Source organism: Bombina bombina, chromosome 5, assembly GCF_027579735.1.
Source record: "Bombina bombina isolate aBomBom1 chromosome 5, aBomBom1.pri, whole genome shotgun sequence".
Classification (NCBI taxonomy): Eukaryota; Metazoa; Chordata; class Amphibia; order Anura; family Bombinatoridae; genus Bombina; species Bombina bombina.
Window position 1 is genome coordinate 302,420,906 of NC_069503.1, and position 27,312 is coordinate 302,448,217.

Genomic DNA, 27,312 nt, shown 5'->3' on the forward strand with positions numbered 1-27,312 from the left:
ATGTTGGGGGGGGGGTATTGTATTTATTCTTTTACAGGCAAAAGAGCTGAAATTCTTGGGGCATGCCCCGCAAAGGGCCCTGTTCAGGGCTGGTAAGGTAAAAGAGCTTGTAACTTTTTTAATTTAGAATAGGGTAGGGAATTTTTTATTTTGGGGGGCTTTGTTATTTTATTAGGGGGCTTAGAGTAGGTGTAATTAGATTAAAATTGTTGTAATATTTTTCTTATGTTTGTAAATATTTTTTTATTTTCTGTAACTTAGTTCTTTTTTATTTTTTGTACTTTAGCTAGTTTATTTAATTGTATTTATTTGTAGGAATTGTGTTTAATTAATTTATTGATAGTGTAGTGTTAGGTTAATTGTAGGTAATTGTAGGTAGTTAATTTAATTATTTTATTGATAGGGTAGTGTTAGGTTTAATTATATCTTAGGTTAGGATTTATTTTACAGGTAAATTTGTTATTATTTTAACTAGGTAACTATTAAATAGTTCTTAACTATTTAATAGCTATTGTACCTGGTTAAATAAATACAAAGTTACCTGTAAAATAAAAATAAACCCTATGCTAGATACAATGTTACTATTAGTTATATTGTAGCTATATTAGGATTTATTTTACAGGTAAGTATTTAGCTTTAAATAGGAATCATTTATTTAATAAGAGTTAATTTATTTCGTTAGATAAAAATTATATTTAACTTAGGGGGGTGTTAGTGTTAGGGTTAGACTTAGCTTTAGGGGTTAATCAATTTATTAGAATAGCGGTGAGCTCCGCTCGGCAGATTAGGGGTTAATAATTGAAGTTAGGTGTCGGCGATGTTAGGGAGGGCAGATTAGGGGTTAATACTATTTATGATAGGGTTAGTGAGGCGGGTTAGGGGTTCATAACTTTATTATAGTAGCGCTCAGGTCCCGCTCGCAGATTAGGGGTTAATAAATGTAGGCAGGTGTCGGCGACGTTGAGGGGGGCAGATTAGGGGTTAATAAATATAATATAGGGGTCGGCGATGTTAGGGCAGCAGATTAGGGGTACATAGGGATAACGTAGGTGGCGGCGATTTGCGGGTCGGAAGATTAGGGGTTAATTATTTTAAGTAGCTGGCGGCGACGTTGTGGGGGGCAGGTTAGGGGTTAATAAATGTAATACAGGGGTCGGCGGGGTTAGGGGCAGCAGATTAGGGGTACATAAGTATAACGTAGGTGGCAGCGCTTTGCGGTCGGCAGATTAGGGGTTAATTATTGTAAGTAGCTGGCGGCGACGTTGTGGGGGGCAAGTTAGGGGTTAATAAATATAATATAGGGGTCGGCGGGGTTAGGGGCAGCAGATTAGGGGTACATAAGTATAACGTAGGTGGCGGTCGGCAGATTAGGGGTTAAAAATTTTAATCGAGTGGCGGCGATGTGGGGGGGACCTCGGTTTAGGGGTACATAGGTAGTTTATGGGTGTTAGTGTACTTTAGGGTACAGTAGTTAAGAGCTTTATGAACCGGCATTAGCCAGAAAGCTCTTAACTCCTGCTATTTTCAGGCGGCTGGAGTCTTGTCGTTAGAGCTCTAACGCTCACTTCAGAAACGACTCTAAATACCAGCGTTAGAAAGATCCCATTGAAAACATAGGATACGCAAATGGCGTAGGGGGATCTGCGGTATGGAAAAGTCGCGGCTGAAAAGTGAGCGTTAGACCCTTTAATCAATGACTCCAAATACCGGCGGTAGCCTAAAACCAGCGTTAGGAGCCTCTAACGCTGGTTTTGACGGCTACCGCCGAACTCCAAATCTAGGCCAGAGTGACTTCCCTCACAGAGGAAACAATCCCCTTTTCAAATACAGAGAGGTTACAGAGCCCTAACTGCTGAAAAAAACAGCTTACAACAGTAATCTCCATGACCAAAAGTTAAAGTATAAAAACTACTATAGCACACTGAGCTACCATAAATCACCTCACAGTCTCAATGCCCAAACTGCCTAAAAGAAACATGAAGGTTTCATAAAGTCCCATATTAAATAAGACAGCTTTAGCAGTAACAAGTGCCAGCAATCTCCTTGCAAAAGAAAATTAAAATGGCACTTACCTGAAAGTGCTGTCCAGCAGCAGGACAGCTCACCAAATTCTGTAACTGAGCAAATATCGGGCCTAGTGGAGAATATTCTTAAGCCCTTAGTTATTAACACCACTAGCTTTATAAAAGACACCACTGATTTTCTTAACAAAATCAGCCAGATAACAGAATTGCCAGAGGATACTATACTTGTGACAATTGATGTGGAATCGCTGTACAGCAATATTCCACATAAAGATGGTTTTGATGCCTGCTTAAACTTTCTTTCCTCCGACAGCCCTAACCAGACATATAGTACTTCTACAGTCAGTAAACTTACATAATTTATACTTACTCACAATTATTTCATCTTCAACCACTCCATCTACTTACAAACCATGGGAACAGCCATGGGCACCAAAATGGCACCACAGTACGCAAACCTCTTCATGGCTGACTTAGAACAGAGATTCCTAGCCACTCACCCTCACAAACCCTTCAAATACTTTTGCTACATAGATGATATTTTCATCATATGGACAGAAGGAGAAAAAAACCTTGAACATTTTCATAAATCATTTAATCTATTTCATGCATCAATCAAGCTTAAAATTAACTTTTCTAGAGACTGTGTCAGCTTCCTGGATACAACAATATCCATCACAAATGGCAAACTGCACTCATCTGTATACAGGAAACCAACAGATAGATGTAGCTACCTCCACAGCTTCAGCTCCCACCCCAATCACATTAAAAAATCCATAATCTACAGTCAGGCTACAAGATACCACAGAATTTGCTCAGATACCAAGGACCGTGACAAACACCTCATTACACTGTCCCAATCTGTCAGATTTGTGCAGGAGATGTTTAAACCTTTTCCTTTTTTCCTAATGTAAACCAGATCACAGTTGTAAACCTTAAATAATTGTATTGTTCCACTTGTAAAATAGCAACAACAATGGTCTTGATTGTTGCTTTGATTCAGCAAGTGAAGAGTTAATGCAGAGAGAAATGGAGCTGTAGATAATAACTTTAAATCTACAGTGTTGTAAAGATTATGTAAAGGTATTGGCAAAAGTGTAACATTCACATGCAGGCCCTTTAGTACTGAGTAAGCTTAGAGTTCGTGGCTGATAATGTTACCTTGAGTTGGGGAAGCGGTAACTTGCAGTGAAGCTGTGTATCGCTACATGCGATCAAGGACTGACAGTCTGGAGAGGTGTGTATCATGCTGGAAGGAAGCGGCGGGTGACGTCACCGTATCTCTGCTTTATTCTGCACCGGTCTTTGTTAGCGTGTAAGCAGCTTGAATAACAACTTGTGTTTGTTACAAATTGGTAAGTTTGGATACAAGGAAACTTGAGCGACCTTGGTTGTAATGCTTTAGATTATGTCTTGAGTAATTCCTTTAGCGGTGTGAGCTTGGTAAAACTGAAGAGTGTAGCGGTGCAGCATTCACGCTGACAGTAGATGAATACCTGTATTAGTATAAAGTCTCTTTGGGAAATGTCGTTTAAACAGGAGCAATTGAGGTTTTACTGCAGGTAATGATTGAAATTCCACAGAGACTTTGGATAGAAATAATCCTCTGGAGAATTGGAGCTTAGAGAGCAGGATGCTATCACTAACAACATACAAAATTACTAAGCACTAGGAACAGGGCGTGAACAGAATATAAAGGGTTTGTGGGTGAAGATAAGCAGAACTGCAGGTAAGTAAGGTGAAACCTGACACAATCATTCAGAGAAAAAGGTTACAAAACAAGGATTATAAATAAAAAATTAACTCTGCCCTCAATACTCCTCGTGAACACTTACTACAATACAGGGAGAAGAAAAACATATCACGTATCACACTAGTAGTCAAATACAACCCTGCTGTGGAAGGGATACGAAAAAATCATAAAAGACTTACAGCCATCCCACACTCAAAAAAATATTTCCAAAACCCCCAATCCTGGCATACAGACAACCACCTAACCTAAAGCAGAAACAGGTACATAGGAAGCTACCTCTTGAGAAAAAGAATACTCAGAATGGAACCAAGTGCTGCTATAAAGCTCTCTGCAAACTGTGTAAACACGTCTGTGAAAGCAGCACAGCAAATCACAATAATAAATCCTATAACATTAAAGGGGCATATTCATGTATATCTGCAAATCTGGTATACATGATACATTGCACTGCATGTGAAGTGGGATGCTATATTGGAGAAACAAGCCAAAAACTGCACCTTCGGATGAACTTACACAGACACTCAATCAAAAACCACTGTGAAACAAAATACTACACCCCTGTTGGTCACCATTTTACTCAACCTGACCACTCCATCCAAAACCTCAAAATCAAAAGGCAACTTCAAAAACACCATGGAAAGAAAAACCTTTGAAATGAAAATAATAATGCACTTCAACTTGTTTAATTCTGGACTTAATGCGGACTCTGGATTCTTAACACATTATCAAATTTTTTTGTAATGTACTTTCATTTAGTCAATTACATTGTATATTCCACATTCTTTATACATAGATACACAGGTAAGCCTATGTCCACACTTTTGTCTTTTTTTAACTTTTGTATTCCCCCTGTATATACAATTTCACATCTTTATAGATATTGATTCAATGTTGATATATAACTTTATGTCAGTATATGCTCAATGTAAAGCTATATATTTCCCCTGTCTGTTCTCCTACACTGGACACTGTCTGCCTGTTACCTAAACCCCCCTCATGGTTTTTACGACACCTCCTCCTCTCCCTGCACTTTCTGTCTTCTTAGCTATTCTGTGTTTTAAGATATAATCTGTAAATTCCATTGAATTGGTCAGTATTGCTTCAGACTTGATAAAGGAAGGAACTCTTCTGAAAGCTTGTCAACTTATAAATGTATAGTTAGTCCAATAAAAAAGTATCATTGCTCAATGCAATACTCTTGTTATTTTGATATCTAAATCTCTGGACTAACACGGCTACTCCAATCAATGTGTATATATATATATATATATATATATATATATATATATATATATATATATATATATATTGTTACGGTACCAACAGGATACCAAGGGTTAATACCAGGGAACAACGTCCTGCATAGGGAATCAGCAATTCACAAACCAGCCAGTTTTCAGGTTTAAACAGAATATCTTTATTAAAGGCTGAATGCCTAGTATTTATGCAGGTTTTGACCCCAGATGGGGGGGTTGAATATAACCCTGGCTTCAGGTTACAGAGGGCATTGGTTAAACAGTAAAGCAAACATATGAACAATGCATCAAACCTCTAAGAATTGTCTATTCACAGGTAAAACAGATTAACATATTAAGTACTCAGACAATCTGATGTTGGGCAGTCTAGTTAACATAATCACACAAGGACACAATCAGTTTACCTAGACAGACTCCTGAGACACAATCAGATCTTAAACATACATAGAATACATCGTATTACAGAATATAGGAACAGTTCTTATTAGCTATAAAGTCTTTTATGCCCACTTGGCTTATAGAGTCACAATTGCTCCCAACAAGGGGCACTCACACCCTGTACCCATCCTGTATTTATGGATACAGGGTGACATAGACATAAGACAGAGTTATGAAAGTACATGGGGTGTCCAGCATATAAAATTCCATATTTCCATGCAGTCTCTGGGTATCCTTAAGCCCATGTACCTCCAGCCCAAAGAATGTTCCATAACAGGCCCTCCAATGTACAGTGGCGAGATTGGTTTTGTCACATCTCTCCCCTTTTCCAAACAGACTAACAGGGTATCTGACCTCCTGCCGGTCAGTGCCCTGGTTAGTCCAGCAACCCACCCATAAAACACAATTAGTAGTACAGCCCACCCACAATAAATGGTTACTACACCTGAGTACGGGGAAAACTTGTCCATGTCCAGGTGCCTCACCACAGCTGTGTGGGGGACTGGTACGCTGAATTGGTGGGTTGCGAGGTGGGCAGAGACCAGCTGTACTCTGCCCGGGTGCCAGCACTACCATGGAAGTAGCCTGGTGGGAGCCTGGTTGCTGGAGGGGGAGACCGACTGTCTCCCCTTTGGATACATAGCTGTGCTGCTGGAGGGGGAGACCAATCGTCTCCCCTTTGGCTAAACAGCCGTGTTGCTGGGGGACAGGACCAACTGTCCCTACCCCTTGTAACGCAGCCTGCCGCTGGGGAATGGAGTCTGGGCTCCCAATTCCCTGTATATTCCTCTGCTGCTGGGGGACAGGACCATCAAACTCCTCTCCCTCTGGTTTGTCATGCTCGGCTGTCCAGGGTATATACTGTGCCATATACCACCAGAGCGCCTGGTAGGCATGTCAGTTTGCTGGGACAATCCATCTGTATTCCCGTTTTGAGAGAGAATTCCTGTCCATACAAACAAGGGTTCAAATTCCTCAGTGCCCAGACCAGGGCCAAACAGTCCTTCAAAATCCCATCAGCTTCTTTACGAGTTTTCTGTACCTGCTCTTTATAGGTATCCACAATCCCTTCATACTGACATAGGGTGCCCTTGAGTTGCTGCACCTCACTATGAGCCAGCGTCAGCTTCTCCTCAAGTGTCGCTAAGTTTGTCTTTAAGGTTTCATGTCCCACTCTCAAGCTGGTGTTTTCTGCAGTCTGTCGGTGCAGCTTGTCTAGCAGAGATTCACGTTCTAAACGTGCTTTTTCCTCTGCGCTCCTCTTCTCCTTCATCAGCGCATTGTAACGGGACCTCCACATATCAATAGCGGATAGAGATTTACTGAGCTCAGCGTCCTGGGGCTTAGCAGCAGGTGGGTCAGTCTCTGCTGCACGGATCTGGGCACGGGTAGTCACAGAGTTAACATCAGCGGGACCCATAGGAGCGTGGGCAGAAACAAGGGGGGCCAAGTCATTTCCAAGAAGAACATCAGCAGGTAAGTCCTTCTTGACCCCCACATTCACAGGTCTAGCGCCCACTCCCCAATCCAAATGTACCCTGGCAACAGGTAGGCTGAACACATCGCCCCCTGCTACCCTCACAGCCACAGTGTCTCCAGTGTACTGTTTCTCAGACACCAAGTTCTTTTGAAGCAAGGTCATGGTAGCACCAGTATCCCGTAGACCACTGACCTTCTTCCCATTCACTTTAACCAGTTGCCGGTTATTCTGGTGGGCAGCTTGCACAAGGTCTGCCTCATGTAGGATGCTCCAGCATTCTTGCGCCTCTACGTAGCGGGCCGCAGGCTGAGGATTACGTGGGATTCCGCCAGCAGGTCTTCTCCAGGACTGTGCTTGGTTCGCTGCGTTTAGGGGACACTCTGGTCTTTTGTGCCCTAGTTGCTTACATCCAAAGCATCGAATCGGTTGTGAGTAGCCCCGCAAATTGAACAGGGCTCTCTGAGGGTAGTTCGTGGCCGGAGGCCGTGTGGTATAGCGGTGCGCCGGGGTTTGGTAACTGGCAGCTGCTGGGGTGACTGGGGGTCTGTACTCCACTCTAGCAGGGGGCTTAGTGGTAGCAGTGTCCAGTTTGCGGGCATCCGTATACTCATCTGCCAAGCGAGCCGCTTCCTGCAGGGTGGAGGGTTTACGGTCCCGAACCCACTCTCGAACTCCTGCGGGTAACTTGTCGAAGCAATGTTCCAACAGGAATAGCTGCAGCACCTCTTCCCCAGATATGGCTTGGCACCCCGCTATCCAGTGAGCTGCTGTGCGGTGCACCTTACATGCCCACTCAAGGTAGGAATCTCCAGCTAATTTAACAGTGTCTCTGAACCGCCTCCGGTATGCCTCCGGTGTAACCGCATACCTGGAGAGCAGAGCCTCTTTTACCGTATTATAATCCCTGACTTCCTCATCTGGAATGGCCCGAAAAGCCTCTCTGGCCCGGCCGGATAATTTTCCAGATAATATCGTGACCCAGTCCTCTGCGGGTACCTTGTGTAGTGCACATTGCCTCTCAAAATCCGCAAGGTACCCATCAATCTCTCCTTCTGTTTCCAGGAAGTTTTTAAAAGCTGCAAAATGTACTTTTCTCTTTTCCATCTTAGTCAGTATTGTAATAATCCCCCTCTTCCTGAGGTTACTGGCTTGTGTAGTTGCTCTTCTGGGCGATAAGGTTCATTCCGTCGCTTGCCACCAATTGTTACGGTACCAACAGGATACCAAGGGTTAATACCAGGGAACAACGTCCTGCATAGGGAATCAGCAATTCACAAACCAGCCAGTTTTCAGGTTTAAACAGAATATCTTTATTAAAGGCTGAATGCCTAGTATTTATACAGGTTTTGACCCCAAATAGGGGGGTTGAATATAACCCTGGCTTCAGGTTACAGAGGGCATTGGTTAAACAGTAAAGCAAACATATGAACAATGCATCAAACCTCTAAGAATTGTCTATTCACAGGTAAAACAGATTAACATATTAAGTACTCAGACAATCTGATGTTGGGCAGTCTAGTTAACATAATCACACAAGGACACAATCAGTTTACCTAGACAGACTCCTGAGACAAAATCAGATCTTAAACATACATAGAATACATCTTATTACAGAATATAGGAACAGTTCTTATTAGCTATAAAGTCTTTTATGCCCACTTGGCTTATAGAGTCACAATTGCTCCCACAAGGGGCACCCACACCCTGTACCCATCCTGTATTTATGGATACAGGGTGACATAGACATAAGACAGAGTTATGAAAGTACATGGGGTGTCCAGCATATAAAATTCCATATTTCCATGCAGTCTCTGGGTATCCTTAAGCCCATGTACCTCCAGCCCAAAGAATGTTCCATAACAGGCCCTCCAATGTACAGTGGCGAGATTGGTTTTGTCACATATATATATATATATATATATATATATATATATATATATATATATATATATACACACACATACACAGGTGGCCCTCGGTTTACGCCGGTTCAATTTGTGCCGTTATTACAGAATAACAACCTTTAATGTGACCTATAAACTGTACAACTCAATTGAAAAACAAACTGAAATCTTTTAGGTGGAGGGAAGTTTAAATAATAATAAAACATAATATGGTTGCATAAGTGTGCACACCCTTAAACTAATACTTTGTTGAAGCACCTTTTGATTTTATTACAGCACTCAGTCTTTTTGGGTATAAGTCTATCAGCATGGCACATCTTGACTTGACTCTTTTTTGCAAAAAACACTCCAAATCTGTCAGATTGTGAGGGCATCTCCTGTCCACAGCCCTCTTCAGATCACCTCACAGATTTTCGCTCAGATTCAAGTCTGGTCTTTGGCTGGGCCATTGCGAAACTTTAATCTTCTTCTGGTGAAGCCATTCCTTTGTTGATTTGGATATATGCTTTGGGTCGTTGTCATGCTGAAAGATGAAGTTCCTCTTCATGTTCAGCTTTCTAGCAGAAGCCTGAAGGTTTTGTGCCAATATTGACTGGTATTTGGAACTGTTCATAATTCCCTCTACCTTGACTAAGGCCCCAGTTCCAGCTGAAAAAAAAAAGCCGCAAAGCATGATGCTGCCACCACAATGCTTCAGTGTGTGTATGGTGTTCTTTTGGTGATGTGCAGTGTTGTTTTTGCACCAAAAATATCTTTTGGAATTATGGCCAAAAAGTTCAACCTTGGTTTCATCAGACCATAACACCTTTTCTCACATGCTTTTGGGAGACTTCAGGTGTGTTTTTGCTAAATTTAGCTGGGCTTGGATGTTTTTCTTCGTAAGAAAAGGCTTCCACCTTGCCACTCTACCCCATAGCCCAGACATATGAAGAATACAGGAGATTGTTGTCACATGTACCACACAGCCATTACGTGCCAGATATTTTTGCATCTCCTTTAATGTTGCTGTAGGCCTCTTGGCAGCCTCCCAGACCAGTTTTCTTCTCGTCTTTTTATTAATTTTGGAGGGACATCCAGTTCTTGGTAATGTCACTGTTGAGCCATATTTTCTTCACTTGATGATGACTGTCTTCACTGTGTTCCATGGTATATATAATGCATTGGAAACTCTTGTACCCTTCTCCTGACTGATACCTTTTAGCAATGAGATCCCTCTGATGCTTTGGAAGCTCTCTGTGGACCATGGCTTTTGCTGTAGGATGCAACTAAGAAAATGTCAGGAAAGACCTACTAGAACAGCTGAACTTTATTTGGGGTTAATCAGAGGCACTTTAAATGATGACAGGTGTGTACTGACTCCTATTTAACATGATTTTGAATGTGATTGCTTAATTCTGAACACAGCTACATACCCAGTTATAAGAGGTTGTGCACACCACATTATTTTAGTAGTTTTTTGTTTACTTCCCCCCACTTAAAAGATTTCAGTTTGTTTTTCAATTGAGTTGTACAGTTTATAGGTCACATTAAAGGTAGAAAAAGTTCTGAAATGATTTATCTTTGTCTCATTTTTTTACATCACAGAAACCTGACATTTTAACAAGGGTGTGTAGACTTTTTATATCCACTGTATATATATATATACTGTTAGAACACAGTTCCCCATAGACTGCAATATAAAGGAACTTTTCAGAACCTTTTTTTTCTGACACCCAGACCCACTCCCTTTAAGCCCTAAAATCAGCTTCATGCAGTTATTTAAAAAAATATATATATATATTTTTTTTATACTCTAATGTTTTGATTACCAGGCTGTTCTGCATCTCCTGAAGGTAACAAACAATCACAAATTCATACAAAAACAGAAGTAAACTTTTCAAACTCGATTACCCAAAATATCTTTATAAAAGAATGTATTACACATCGGCATTGTGATAACTGAGTTGACTGTGGTGTGACTGAAAAATAGCTGACACTACACAGATGGCAGCACTTATCCATTATGTTCTTAACCATATTCAGTGGTGTAATTGGAAAAAGGAATTTTATAGCAAGTAATTCATTGTTGGGATTTTAAGAAAATATCACAGTAATAGGAATGATTAATGAGATATATTATTGCTAGTGAGGAGATGCTTTGAAGTATTGGTGTGGTTTCATAAGGAAATAATACTAGCGGCCAGATGAGCATGTGTGAAATTGTTCTGAACTGTCAAAGTGTATATTTGCTTTTAAAAGACAGTTTTGGCTTCTCCAGAGCTAAATAAGTTAAAGGGACTCTGTCAGCAATGCTTTAAAAAAAAGCTTATAATAACAGAACATTCTCAAATCAATACCTCTGTTTAGATGGAGTATTATGACTCTGTAATGGGCCTCATTTGTTATTGCCTTTCTGTTATTTTGCCAGATTTTTACACACCCTGGTACTTAAAGGTGCATGAAACCCAAAATGTGTTTTTTTTTCAGGATTCAGAGCATGCAATAAACATTTTTCTAATTTACTTCTGTTGTCAAATTGTATTTGTTCTCTTGGTATCTTTTGTTGAAAAGCATACCTAGGTATATAATAGCAATATGGCTGAGATTTGTAGGCTTTAGGAGGCTGGCTCATTATCTCTTTAGACTGTATGCACCCTCTGGGTTTGCTAGTGCCCTCAAGTGAAAATTATTTTTTGCTAATAAACATGACACATTGGGTCTTAAACTTATATGCTTTGTCTCATTACTGATGATTTCATAAATCTGTTGCATATTTAAATTGCGTCACAGGGATGTAAGCTCAGGACCGTACACATGTCTGGAGCTCTATATGGCAGCAGAATACAAGAATAGTATTCATTTGCAAGTGCACCAGATCACAGCCCTATTTCCTGTCATGAAGTGCTCCAAAGACCTACCTAGGTATCACTTCAAAAAAGAATACCATGGGAACGAAGCAAATTTGAAAATAGTAGTAAAGTTTTGGGTTTTTTTAATTTTCAAATTGTTTGCTCTGTCTTAATCACAAAAGAAAACGTTTGGCTTTCCCTTTAAAGCAATTTATCCATGATAAAAAATGTGTTTTGGGATGCAAATAAACATACATATATGAGTGTGCAACAGGGGGATTGAGTGGCTGAGGGTACATTTATAGAAGGAAAATAAAAGTCTCCATTGTAAATGATACAAATAAGAGATGTCATTGTAAACAATAGAAGGCAAATAGTTGCCTTGGAACTGTTTAAAAACAAGGCGTAACTGCTTCTGTAACTTTCCATTGCCCACAAAAAGTGAGCGCCCATGAATTACACCTGTATTGTATAGGATGAGAGCGCTCTTGCAGCCAATCCAGACGTAATTCTACAGAGTGCGCTTTTTTATGTGCAGTGGGAAGTGCAGAAGGCAACTGTGGCTTTGGCATTTTACATTTTAATACATTGAACCGATTGCAGAGTACTTCCCTGTGTGTTGAAAACTAAGAGAAGTAGATGAGTTTGTGGCCCTTAGGCATAAGTTTCAACTACTATTCTCAAAATGGTTATTTCTTGGCAGAGCCCCTAACCTTTTTGTGGGTTATGTTTTAATGTAAATGGTAAAGAAATAAAATAAAATGTTTTTATGAATGAATGTAAGACTTTAATTTTTTATTTTTTTATTGAAGGGATATTCAGGCTGGGGCCAATCTTTCATTTAATCGCCATTTCTATGATGAGCATTGGTCAAAACATCGCGTGGTTACCTGTCTGGACTGGTCTCTGCAGGTAAAACTACTGATTTTCAGATATATTACCTAAATAAAATGAATTGTTTTTCATAATGCTTAATCATACTGTCCATCAAACAAAATAAATGTTATTGTACAGGTATAGTTTTAATTCATGAATATCAGCACATTAAAACATAGGCAGCAACAAGAAACCCAACATGTTTCTTTCAGGATTCAGAGCATTTCATTTTATACAACTTTCCAATTTATTTCTATTATCTAATTTACTTTGTTCCTTTGGTATCCTTTGTTGAAAATCACACCTAGTGAGGCTCAGAAGCCGCAATGTATTACTGGGCACTAGCTGCTTATTGGTGGCTGTAAATACATGTATTTCATAAACAAAACGATTGTGGGCTACAAAGTGTATAGTTGGAAATTATACTTTATTTGAATAAAGTCCCAATAACGTTGTTGCTGTTAGAATATGGAATTTAACTTTCACATTACAGAGTAACACTATGGGTCAGATTACAAGTGGAGCACTAAATATTGCTTGCATGCAAGTGATATTAGCGCTTCACTTTGTAATACCAGTGCACGATAATGTGCGCTGGTATTACAAGTTAATTGCAATGCGAACGTTTGTGTTCAAATTGCTAGCAAGCATTGCGCTCATGAGAGTGCACAGACGGCATCAGCACCTCGTGCAATTAACCCCTTCCTGACCAAGGACGTGCCTGGCACGTCCTCTGGGGTTTCAAGCGCTGGAATCGATGGTGATTGCTTCCAGAGGCTTTCAGGGTATTGCAGTGATGCCTCGATATTGAGGCATCATTGCAATACCCTTTTTAACCCACTGATGCAGAGAGGGCCACTCTGTGGCCCTCCCTGCATCTGTAATTGATGGTGCTGATCGTTGGTGGGTGGGAGCAGCAGTAGGGAGGCTGGTAGGCGACCCATCAATGGTTTCATCCGGATCCGGTTCACACAAATGTGTGCGCGCTGAGCCCCTACTGCGGCCTGGTTGATGTGGGCGGGGCGCATGCGTGCTCACCACATATACTTGTACTGTGTGTGCAGCTATGGGAAGGAGGGAGGGGGAATAATTAAAGTTTAGTAAGTGTTTTGGGGGTGGAGGGTGGGTAGGGTATTGAGGGGGGGCAGCTACACTACATAAAATGTTATTTTAATATAAAAATAAAAAAATACATTTTGGGGGGCAAATTGGGTACTGGCAGACAGCTGCCAGTACCCAAGATGGCGGCAAGTAGGTAAAGGGGGGAGGGTTAGAAAGCTGTATAGGGGGGGATCAGGGAGGTTGGGGGCTAAGGGGGGGATCCAACACTGCAGAATCAATGTATTAAAAAAAATGCCTTTTATTGTAGTACTGGCAGACTTTTCTGCCAGTACTTAAGATGGCGGGGACAATTGTGTGGTGGGGGAGGGAAGAGTGCTGTTTGGGAGGGATCAGGGGGTGGGATGTGTCAGGTGGGAGGCTGATGTCTACACTAATACTAAAATTAACCCTACAAGCTCCCTACAAGCTAGCTAATTAACCCCTTCATTACTGGGCATAATACGCGTGTGGTGCGCAGTGGCATTTAGCGGCCTTCTAATTACCAAAAAGCAATGCCAAAGCCATATATGTCTGCTATTTCTGTACAAAGGGGATCCCAGAGAAGTATTTACAACCATTTGTGCCATGATTGCACTAACTGTTTATAAATAATTTTAGTGAGAAACATAAAATTGTGAAAAAGTTAGCGATTTTTTTTTTTTTATCGCATTTGGCGTTGAAATGGTGGCATGAAATATACCAAAATGGGCATAGATCAATACTTTGGGTTGTCTACTAAACAAAATATATACATGTGAAGGGTTATTCAGGGATTCCTGACAGATATCAGTGATACAATGTAACTATAGCTAAAAAAAATTAAAAAAGGGTTTGGAAATAGCAAAGTGCTACTTGTATTTATTGCCCTATAACTTGCAAAAAAAGCAAAGAACATGTAAATATTGGGTATTTGTAAACTCAGGACAAAATTTAGAAACTATTTAGCATGGGTGTTTTTTGATGGTTGTAGATGTGTAACAGATTTTGGGGGTCAAAGTTAGAAAAAGTGTTTTTTTTTTTCATTTTTTCCTCATATTTTATAATTTTATATAGTAAATTATAAGATATGATAAAAATAATGGTACCTTTAGAAAGTCCATTTAATGGCTAGAAAAACGGTATATAATATGTGTGGGTACAGTAAATGAGTAAGAGTAAAATTACAGCAAAACTCAAACACCACAGAAATGTAAAAATAGCCCTGGTCCAAAACGGTCAACAAATGGGAAAGTGGTCTGGTCATGAAGGGGTTAAGGAGGAATGTAGCGCAGTGTTGGGCAGCATTTTTAAATATATATGTATATGTGTATACACATATAAACACATAGTATATATGTATATAAGCATATTATACATATATATTTTTAGGGAACACACAGTTCCCATAGACCGCAATGTAAAGGCAATTTTCAGTTCCGTTTTTTTCTAACACCCCACACTTGCCAACTTTAAAGCCCCAAAACTGCCTAGTGCTGTTTTTTTTTTAGGGTTATAATACAATTTATTTAATAATTAATCTTTAAATTAACCCCCAATTAAAATGCATATACAAAACAATTAAAACCAATATTTATTCCTAAGTTATTTACGATAAGTTAAGGTTATAGACACATTGAAATATATTTCTAGAAACCAGATTATGAATAAAACTATACAAGCTTAAACTGTTACAATATTCTATACCAAGATCATAAAAATATACCTTTACAAATTACCTTGTTCACAATAATCTCCCAAATCAGAGTTGCATTAAAATACCACAATGAGATACCAAGGTATGGATTGTTAACTTCCAGACAAATATAATTAAGTTACTTAGCCCACAAATGATTCTATATAACTCTAATTAAAACACCAGAAGTTATATATATTATTAATGCAAACAGCCAATTTAAATGCCAAGTTATCTGAGCTGAAATACATTCTTATTTATCTACAATAAGGTAAATCCTAAAATATATCTATATAGCTGCAATCTGACTATAGTCTTAGAATACCTTTGTTTAAAATATTAAAAATATAGAACAGTCATACATCCATAAAAGTATAATTTTTAGGTATCCTAATGTTATAGGCAACTGGAGATATTTTGTCATTAATGAGAAAAGAACCCTTCCATGATGGAAAAAATGTCTTCTCCTTAACCTGATCTCTTCCAAAGTTATAAAGATAAACTTTATCATTTATTTCATATTCCCTTTTGGACGTTTTGAGATCATAATAGGTTTTAGTGGCAGTTGCAGCTTTCTCTAAGTTCCTTTGAGCAAATGCAAAGGCATATTGCAGGTGCTTCCTTAGGTTCTCCACATATTAATGCGTATTGACAGCGTTTATCAAGTTCTGGTCTGATGTACGGACAGTAGATGTTAAGGTAGAACCATTCTTCTACCAGTCATCAATTCAAAAGGTGACATCTTGGTAGCACTACTTGGCGTTGCTCTTAATGCCATTAGGACTAGAGGTAATTTTACATCCCAGTCTTTACCAGTTTCACTCACAAACTTTTTGAGGATTTTCACAATGGATTGGTTGTAATGCTCTACACCACCACTTGAGGCAGCTCTATATGCAATATGGAGCTTTCTTTTAACCCCTAGTATTTTCCACATTTTGGTCATCACTTCGCTAGTGAAGTGGGTTCCCCCGATCGGATTCGATTCTCTGGGGTAAACCAAATCTGGAAAACACGTGGTTGATGAGCAATGCTGCGCATGTTTCAGCACTATTGTTAGGTGCACTGATGCACTCTACCCATTTAGTGAATTGGCATGTTACTGTCAACATGTATTTGTTACCTCTTGATGACCTTGTCACTGGACCAATAAAATCAATTTGTATATCTGACCATGGCATTACCATCCCCCTTTTCTGCAATGGCACTCTATGCGTTGGTGCAGTGGGTTGGAACTGTGGACAGATTAAACAACCTTGACAATAAGTTTGAACATCTTTCAACATGTGTGGCCAAAAAGGCGTAATCACGCAATATTTCATAAGTTAATTTGGCACCACGATGGCCAGATGTGGGGGCATTATGGGCATGTTGAAGCATTAGACCTCAGAACTTTTTAGGTACCACCCATTGCTGGATGCCAGTTTTGAGGGGTTCTAATTAACAAACCATCCTGTAACTTGAATTGTGATTTGGATTTCATTAAGATTCTAAGATCTTCCTTGCCAATACCATCCTCTTTTGAGATGGGGTTGCTTTCAGGATCTTCTATGTGTTTATAAAAGATACCTACAATGGGGTCTTCTTTTTGACTAGTGATCAGGTCCTCACTAGGAGAATCCTGACTCCATTGTACCAGGTGAGGATCACTCTGTTGTTTAGCCTGGTTTCTGGTAATGGTTTCTACCTGAATTGCATCCATTAAGTGGTCAATATTAAGGAGTTCTCCAGTTATGGCTCCTTGTTTGGCTAATGAATCCACAAAATCATTGCCTTCCTTATCAGGACCTAGAATCCTGGAATGACCCTTGGTCTTTTTCCAGTGTATGGTTAAATCATTGGACACCACTAGATTATCAATCTCCCAGAACAACTTGCCATGTTTGACTGGTTTGTTGTTAGTTTTCTGCATGCCATTTCTTTTCCAAGTTGGCAGGTATTCAACAAAACTGTCACACATGTAATTTGAGTCAGTAATGATCACAAATTCATGAATACCGTGTTCAATAGCCATCTCAATGGTTTTTAGAACAGCAGTTAGTTCTGCAACTTGACTGGATCTTGGTCCAATGTTGAAACCTGCACAAGTAAGGATAAAACACACAAGCGCCAGAGAGTGGCTTAAATACCCAAAGAAAACAACACTTTGTAGTTAAAATAAATATTTTTATTTATAAGCTATATTTATATATGAAACAGAAATGTATAGGGGTAAATAAAAAAGGTTATACTTTGTTAAAAATGCTTTAACTATATATGAAAGCTGGTTATTATCACAATGCCAGAAGTGATAAGTATATTTAGGTTGGCCAACCTTTATGTAAAATATATAAAAAAAAGTGTAAAAATGTATACAACACTGAGAAATATACAATCAATGGTTTCTAATAAGAGGATTTTAACTTTCTATATATAGTGTCTTCACATGGACTCCATACCGTTTGTCACGGTTTTCAATAGAGCCTATAGCAAAGTTTTAACAGTAATATTTCATACAGTATATTGTTGTGTATCAAATAATAAGTTTGTGGAGTCAAATTTCTTTAGTAGTAGATCGTATATTCTCTATACCGGACTGATAGTATAAGAGTTCTGATGCCGTTTATACAATTATCTGGCTTGGTTATAACTGATCACCGGTATAGATATGCAGCTGAACGGTACCTTAAGTTTCGTAGAAGAGTGCACTGTGAGAGTCTTCTGCTTCACTTCAACTGAAGCTCTGTGTACGAATCCTGGGAATTTTAATGTTACAGCCGATTGTGGAGCCGGTCTGGTCTGTTCGGCGTTCTCCTGCTGTGAGCACACAGAGTCCGCACCTTCTCCAGAAGGTACTCTGATTGGTCCTTGCTCTTGGGGGAGTTGCCGCTTCAATAGTGGATAGCGGCTCTACGGCTGTGATTAGAAGTAGATCTGTTAGATCTGTGAGCTTGACAAAGGCTGACTTATCTCAGCAGAAACGCATTGCTTTCTTTTTCACCCCACTAAGGACATCGTTAAGGATCTAACAGATCTACTTCTAATCACAGCCGTAGAGCCGCTATCCACTATTGAAGCGGCAACTCCCCCAAGAGCAAGGACCAATCAGAGCCCCTTCTGGAGAAGACGCGGACTCTGTGTGCTCACAGCAGGAGAACGCCGAACAGACCAGACCGGCTCCACAATCGGCTGCAACTTTAAAATTCCCAGGATTCGTACACAGAGCTTCAGTTGAAGTGAAGCAGAAGACTCTCACAGTGCACTCTTCTACGAAACTTAAGGTACCGTTCAGCTGCATATCTATACCGGTCATCAGTTATAACCAAGCCAGATAATTGTATAAACGGCATCAGAACTCTTATACTATCAGTCCAGTATAGAGAATATATGATCTACTAAAGAATTTTGACTCCACAAACTTATTATTTGATACATAACAATATACTGTATGAAATATTACTGTTAAAACTTTGCTATAGGCGCTATTGAAAACCGTGACAAACGGTATGGAGTCCATGTGAAGACACTATATATAGAAAGTTAAAATCCTCTTATTAGAAACCATTGATTGTATATTTCTCAGTGTTGTATACATTTTTACACTTATTTATATATTTTACATAAAGGTTGGCCAACCTAAATATACTTATCACTTCTGGCATTGTGATAATAACCAGCTTTCATATATAGTTAAAGCATTTTTAACAAAGTATAACCTTTTTTATTTACCCCTATACATTTCTGTTTCATATATAAATATAGCTTATAAATAAAAATATTTATTTTAACTACAAAGTGTTGTTTTCTTTGGGTATTTAAGCCACTCTCTGGCGCTTGTGTGTTTTATCCTTACTTGTGCATTGTCTTTTGGGGACCTTTTAGAGGAAGTTCCTTTAAACCCACTAGTTTATACCCTCTTGTTCTAGTGCAGTCTATTCACATAACCTATATATAGCCAATGTTGAAACCTACAGAAATATTTGGGAATCCATTTGCCCAAGTTATACCAATGCCAGTGACTAATCTGCGGCTGCGCTTATTATCAATAGTGGCATGGTAAGAACAACTATCAACGTATACCCAAGGTAATGTTTGACAATGGTCCTCCATTTTATATTTTATATGGGGAAAGCAATTGTTCCTCCAGGAAATCATCTTTTGATAACTCTTCCCCATGATCCTTAGCCTTACAGTCGTGGAACTCAGCAAGCCCCTGTGCGACTGGATTCTTTTTATTCTGCTTGTAGCGAATTTCTAAAGGCCTTGTAAGGAAAGAGTCCAAGCGGTTATGCGGTTGTTAGACAAATTTCCATCTCTTATTCTCTCACTTTGCAAATATAGCAAAGGCTGGTGGGCCATTTCTACAATAATTTTCTCACCCTGTATATAGCTGCGGAAATTTTGTAGAGCCCACACAGTAGATAAGAGGGCTTTTTCGCAATTGCTAAATTGTATTTCTACTGGGGATAGAGTTTTGCTCGCATAAGCAATAACTTTGCTTAAATTATCATGCTTTTGGTATAAAACAGCACTCATGCTTATATCTGTGTAACCTGTCTCTAAGAAGAAAGGTTTACCCCCTTCAGGGTATGCTAAGCAAGGTGCTTGAGTGAGTTTTCTCTTCAGCTCCTTAATGGCTGTCTCTTGAGTCTCACTCCAGTGCCATTTTACATCCTTCTTTAGAAGAGGTAGCAGTGGTTTAGCTAATTCTGCATAATTATCAATACATTTGCGAGAATAATGATTTCAATTCCTTTAAGTTAGTTGGGTTCTTAGAATTTATTATAGCTTCCACCTTTTTCTTCTGAGGATTTAACCCTTCAGAAGTAACTTCATGTCCCAAGAAGTTTACACGAGTGCGGCACCATTGAGCTCTTTGTAGGGATAATTTGACACCTGCCCTTTTAAGTCGGCTAAGGACGTGTTTAAGTTCTGTAATGTGTTTTTCAAAGTCTGTGCTTTTGATTAAAACATCATCAACATAAGATAAGGTCCCCCTTTCCAGTGCATCAGGCATAGCCTAATGCACGAATACAGCAAATTCATGTCCTGAATTTATGTATCCAAATGGGAGTCTTTGGAATGCATACTGGACCTTTTGGAACGAGAACACAATCTTATACTGGTCCTCCTCATGTACTTTTATGGTCCAGTATCCCTGTGCACAATCGATGGCAGTGAATATTTTAGATACCTGCATCTGTGCTAGGCACTGGTCAATATATGGCACAGGCCAGCCAGACATGTACACTCGTTTGTTTAGCTGTTTTAAGTCAGCACACAAACGCCATTGTCCATTGGGCAACACCTAGAATAGGATTGTTATAAGAGCTGTGCACCTGTCGTATGATACCCCGTTCCTCCAGGTTCCTTATGATTTCTGCAAGAGAAACATATGAGGCTAAAGGAAGTCTGTATTGTTTAACAAAGACAGGCGGTGCATTGGGATCTGTTTGGATTCTTGCAATGTGCAAGTCTATAGTCCCACAGTCATAAGAATCCCTAGCAAACATATCCTTGTACTCCATCAGGAGTTCTCGTAGCTGTCGGCGTTCATCATCACTGGAACAGCCATTAGCTAAGGAGATTTGCTCTTCGACTATTTGCTGAAATCCTGGAAAGATTTCAGGCTGTCCTATCTCATAGTCTTCTTCTAACCTAGAGGTGAGATCCCCTTGATTATAATTGACATTGCCCCCATGATTCTGGGTATTGGGATATTCTTGCTGTTTGATCGGCTGATCAAATACTAGAGAAGCTTCTTCAATTTTACAGATGCCTTCATCTGAGCTGAAGGGATAAATAGAATGAAATGTAAATAGTCCCTCTGGCATAGATGCAAAGGATTGTTCTATTAATTGTTCTTCAGTTAAGTATCCTTAAGGTATTAGCCCAATTACATTATTCTGGAATCCAAAAGTGTAATAACTTGATTCCAGTGCATATCCTATGGTAGTTTCCTTGGATAAGGTTATATCCTGTGGGGTCATGTTATGCACAATAACATGTATTGGAGTAGTTCCAATATTTACCATAGGAGTATGGGTCATTGTTATACCCAGTTTTTGCATTCTATGGGAGAGGCAAATTAGTGTTTCAGAAGTTTTTAATTTCTGACCTCTCTTTACCTGTAAGGATAAGAGGAATTTATCAGCCCCAGCAGGGATTACAACATTGTTAGATACCTGCATATTCACAGCATATGGCAATTGCTGGTTTGATTTCAGGACCGCATTTTCATCTTGAAATACTTCAGAGTCCCCTTTTGACCTGCTCCAGAGGCAAAGGTTAATTAAATCTATTTGTATGGCATATCTATGTAAGAGATCATTGCCAATATATATTTGATTATGGGGAGTGTTTAAAACTAAAAACAGGTGCTTTGCTGATTTATTACCTATAGAGATAGATAATAAACATTTAGGTGTTATATTATAGCTTTCAAACCTGACATCCAGGCCATGGACACAGTGGTCTTTGGGAGAAAGATATTTAATCACCTGAGGTTCAGCTATCTGCGCTAATAAGCCTTCGCCTATATAGCTAGCTTTCTGTTTTAAGCTCAATTTGGCATACTTGGTTTTCCCAAGGTCATGCACTTGCATAGGGATAAATAGATCCTCTTAAACTTTCGCAATTTCTGTGAGGAATTGCGAATGTTCTCCCCCTTTAGGGGATTATTGGTCCCCTTGTGGAGGTATATGGTTAATACATTGCCGTCTAAGGAAATATTTGCTATCTTTCCAGGCGAAATTTTAAAAGTATTACCATCAGAGCCACTTAAAGGGGTCTGATCATCTATTTGTAGGATGGTGATTTCAGGTATAGTGTCATTCCTGAAATGAATCTCCACAGCTTCTGGCTTCTCTTCCACCACGTGAAATTTGTGTCGGGTGCGAGATATACCAGACCGCTCATAATTAATAGGCCTTTTTATTTGTGACCAAATTACATTATTTATGCAATCAATTATGGTGTTTAATCGCTTCAGGAGATCACTACCAATAATTAAACGAGTTGGCAGATCCACTATAATGACAGGGTGTCTTATTACCCTGTTCCCCAGTTTCAATTTTAACCATGAAGTACCGTAGACTTTAAGAGAGTCACCCCCAACAACTATTAGTGAACCATCAAATTATTTTATCTTAGGTTTGTGGGGTGTCAGCTCATTTAGCTGTGTATAGTACCTGTGGGATAAAATAGTTGCCTGAGATCCAGTAACAATTAATCCCAGCTAATACATAACATCTCCCTGCAGTTTCTACCATTTCACACATAAAATTGCCATGATTACACATCTGTGGGCTTCGCCACGAGTTACCTGAAACTGCGACGTTACCTGATGCAGAAGAACTCTCATTCTTACCAGTCCTTCCCTTTGTAATAGGATTGACAGGGTTCCTGTGTACTGCATCTGTGGGGATAAGGTTAAGAGAATACTGGAAAGGAAGAGATTTGATAGAGCTTCCAGACTGAGGTTGCTCGTCATCACAGCTAAATCGTCTGTTTCTGGTCTGTAGGGAGAGAACATGATTAGTATCAATATTGACATTTATCATTTTATTTGGTATATCTCTCCCCTCTCTTTCAGGTAATACTGCAGTATTTATGACTGTGCCTGTGGCCCACTGCTCGCCACTGGCTGTATCCCTAAATAAGGATTATTAGGTTGTTGAGCCGTAAAACACTTGGCTCATATTAGTAAATAGCGTACATAATTGACTTACTTGTGTACTGAGTTGGCCCACTTGAATGGACAAGCTATCTTTACCCATGGACCAATTTTTTGATATCCCAGGGTATTGATTCCTGGATCCTTGGGATCCCTCAGAATCATAGCTATTTCTCCTATTTTGACGCGGTTTTCTTTGGGGTTCAACTTGTTCAGCATTAATATTTTGGGGAGCACTATTTACTTGGGGTGTCTGGTTACCCTGAGAGAATTTTCACCACTTTTGGTATTTACTTTTACGGGGATACCGATAACCTTGTGGGTTTTCATCTCTTTGGGGATAATTATTTACCTGGGTATGCCTCCCATTTTGAGTATATTCTCTCTGCGCCTCAGCCCGTGTTGGGGGAAGGGCCGAGTTAAAACTTTGTGGGTATGGCCTGTTTTCTCGGGCCACCTCCACATAGGTTTTCTTTTTACATTCCAAATTGAGGGGACTAGGTGACACCCTAGTTTCTGCCAAAATTTTGGGGCTGGGCTTTGGTTCCTTTTTAACCCCCTGTTCACCGGTCTGCTGAATAGAGTATAACTTTGTACTCTCTTTTATCAGCCAGTCCAATGAGCAGTGCTCATCAAAATCTCTAGCTAAATTAATTTTGATGTGCGCGGGCAATGCTTTGAAAAATAAATTAACAAATTCTGAGCATTGAAATATGGGCTAATCTTCGGCCATACTGTATGCACTTTTCAGTACAGAAAGGAATTCTATTGAGCTTTGATTCGTGCCACATTTTAAACCGTATACAGCTATTTTTGCTGCAGTTTTGGTGCGATATTTCCCAAATTCCTTTTTGCACTAATTTTGCATTTCATTCCAGGAATGAATATTCATATCCTTTAGTAAAGCAAAGAATTTGTGATGTTTACCCTCAAATACCCAGGGCAGAAATTCAATTTTTCACCGCTCACTAGTAACATTCATTATAGATAAGGCATTTTCATAGGTCTCTAAGTGGTCAATTATAGTAGTGGTTCCGTTTTTGGAAAATGTAGGTACTGCATCCTTTAAGAAAGTAATTATTTTAGGGGTGTCATATACCTTATTATGCGTATCTTGGGCTTTCCTAGGGATCTTATTTTTGGGGCTGGAGCACCCCCTATCTGCCCTATATTTACTATGGGGAGACCCCCTACGTACATTAGTACTACGTGGACTATTTGGGTATCTAGCTCCGCCCTCTGACTCACTACTAGAGATGCGCTCCCCCTCCTCATCTGAGGTATAGCAGTTCCCTGAATTTATAACATGAGGTGACTGTCTATTTGGGAAGCGTATTTCTGACCCAATAGGGGTCCTTTGTTTAAATTCTTCCCTAAATTACTGCAGTTCATTTCTAATTTATTCCTTAAGGGAGTTAGAATTATCTGCATTATCCTCATTGCTAATAGAGGGGTTTTCATTATGATGATACAGCCTTTTTAAACCACTTAACGATCTTTGGTTTTGTGCGAGTTCCTTATGCAAATCTTCTATCTAAGCTACTAAACTTTGGTTATATTTTTGTAAGGTGGCCATGTTTTGGGCTAACTCATCAATTTTATCTTGGACTCATTCTGCCTCTTCCTCATCTAACCTTAATGAATAATTTTCACCCCTCAGTTGCGAATTTTGTACTATTTTATTGTACATTTCATCAATCACATGGAGTAGCAGACCCCAAGTTTTGAAAATTATTTTGTCGCGTTTCCCACGCTTTTGAGGTCGGCTTAATTTTAACAGCCCTTGAAATATTTTGCTTTTGCCAAACCATATATTATTTGCAATATTTTTGGCCTTAGTCTTCAGTATCTTAATGTAAGTGCCTAATTCTCCCTTAATACTTAATCTATTTTTAAGGTAAGTACTGGCTTCTGTTTTAAGCGTTTCTGCCTGACTAATAGGCAATTTTGGGGAACATATTTCAACACTATGTAGGGATTTATTTGATTCACTTCTGGTAACAGACATTATTATATTGGCTTAGTATTTGGTAAAATTAAAATGCTATTACAATTTTGACCAATAAGAAGAAAAAAAAAAAAAAAAAATATATATATATATATATATATATATATATTTATTTTTTTTCTTCAAAAATATTAATATTAATTTTGAAATATGAAAAATAAAAATATTTTTTTTAAATTAATTTTTCCAAAAATAATTGTAATAATATTTTAAGATATTAATATTAATTTTGAAATATTTAATAAAAAAAAATCAATGATTATTTTTTTTAAGATTAATTTTTCAAAAAAAAAATTGTCTTTTTTTTAAAATAATTTCTATTTACTACAAATATATCATATCAATGTGCCTCCAGATAATATGTCAGTTTATACTAGGGTTATAATACAATTTATTTAATAATTATTCTTTAAATTAACCACCAATCAAAATGCATATACGAAACAATTAAAATCAATATTTATTCCTAAATTCTTTAAGATAAGTTAAAGTTATAGACACATTGAAATATATTTATAGAAACCAGATTATGAATCAAACTATACAAGCTTAAACTGTTACAATATTATATACCAAGATCATAAAAATATACCTTTACAAATTACCTTATTCACAATAATCTCCCAAATCAGAGTTGCATTAAAATACCACAATGAGATACCAAGGTATGGATTGTTTACTTCCTGACAAATATAATTAAGATACTTAGCCCACAAATGATTCTATATAACTCTAATTAAAACACCAGAAGTTATATATATTATTAATGCAACAGCCAATTTATATGCCAAGTTATCTGAGCTGAAATAAATTCTTATTTATCTACAATAAGGTAAATCCTAAAATATATCTATATAGCTGCAATCTGACTATAGTTTTAGAATACGTTTGTTTAAAATATTAAAAATATAGAACAGTCATACATCACCACATGAACCAAATTAAACGTTCCAGCTTTTCCAAGTATATTCAGGTCACCTCATATGAAGAAAGGTATTGCAATATGGATCAAGAAGTTAGTCCCAGGTTTTACTTATAGTTACTGTGTCCCAAAAATGGCAGCAAAGTTTTCAGTCAAAAGTAAACAGACAAAATACTTTTTTTTTCTCTCCCCTTGCTTGAGGTTATATCATGTGATATACCAACCCTTTTCTTATTCTAATCATCAGTGTTACTTTTGATAGGCCCTTAATGGAGCTGTTTTTCCATTGGCCCTTGGAGCTTGGATGTATTGTAATCAGGAAAAAGGGGGGTGTCTGATAGGAACTTTAACTTCACACCTTAAGCAGGAAACATTTGAAAGAAATTCCCTTGTTCTTGAAATCTGTGTTTCAGAACGAGAGGGGGTTGTTTTACAAACAGTTTCAAAAATAAAAATGAGTTCTTGGTCTTATCTTAAATCTATGTGTAGATAAATATAATTACATATATATATATATATATATATATATATATATATATATATATATATATATATATATATATATATATATATATTCTTTAATAATACTCACAGATATTCTGATACACTTGACTTGTAATCTAACCCTATGTGTGTTGTTTCTCTTTGAGGGAATTTTGGATGAATAGTGTTTACATTCTAACAGCAACAGCGTTATTGAAACTTTATTCAAATTAAGTATTATTTACAACTATACACTTTGTATCACACAATCTGTTTCTTTATTTCACTATTTGATTTTTCTATTATTTATTAACTTGTGATTTCACTCATTTTTGTTTGAATAAATGTCTCTAATAATTGGCTCATCAGCTGTGTTCAGCTATCTCCCAATAGTGCATTGCTGCTCCTTCAACAAAGGATACCAAGAGCAGAAAGCAAATTTTGATAAAAGTAGATCAATTGGAAAGTTGTTTAAAATGTTAAGCTATATCAGAATAGTGCAAGAAAAAAATGGGGTTTATGTTACTTTAACACAGCTCTGCTAATGCCTCTACAAGTGTAAAAACTAAAGGCTAGATTACGAGTTTTGCGTTAGAGGCTGTGTGGTGCTAACAAGCAGTTTTCCCTCACTGCTCACTTACATATAGCGCTGGTATTATGAGTTTTCAGAAACCCATCGTTAAAAGACAAGAAATGAGCGTTGAGCAAAATTTTGCTCATTACCGCACTCCAATACCAGCGCTGCTTAAGTCAGCGGTGAGCTGGTGTAACGTGCTCGTGCACAATTTCCCCATAGGAATAAACGGGGAGAGTCGTCTGAAAAAAAGTCAAACACCTGCAAAAAATCCGCGTAAAACTCCTTAACGCAGCCCCATTGATTCCTATGGGGAAATAAAATTTATGTTTACACCTA

At 38.5% G+C, this 27,312-nt stretch overlaps 1 protein-coding gene across 1 annotated transcript in view; it reads left to right on the forward strand.

The window, feature by feature from the left end:
• Positions 1-27,312, forward strand: part of LOC128661461 (cytoplasmic dynein 1 intermediate chain 1-like) — a 711,349-nt gene that overhangs the window by 459,707 nt on the left and 224,330 nt on the right. Inside the window, exon 8 of the mRNA XM_053715712.1 lies at positions 12,496-12,595. Coding sequence (XP_053571687.1) covers positions 12,496-12,595 — 100 coding nt within the window. The remainder of the gene's footprint in view (positions 1-12,495; positions 12,596-27,312) is intronic.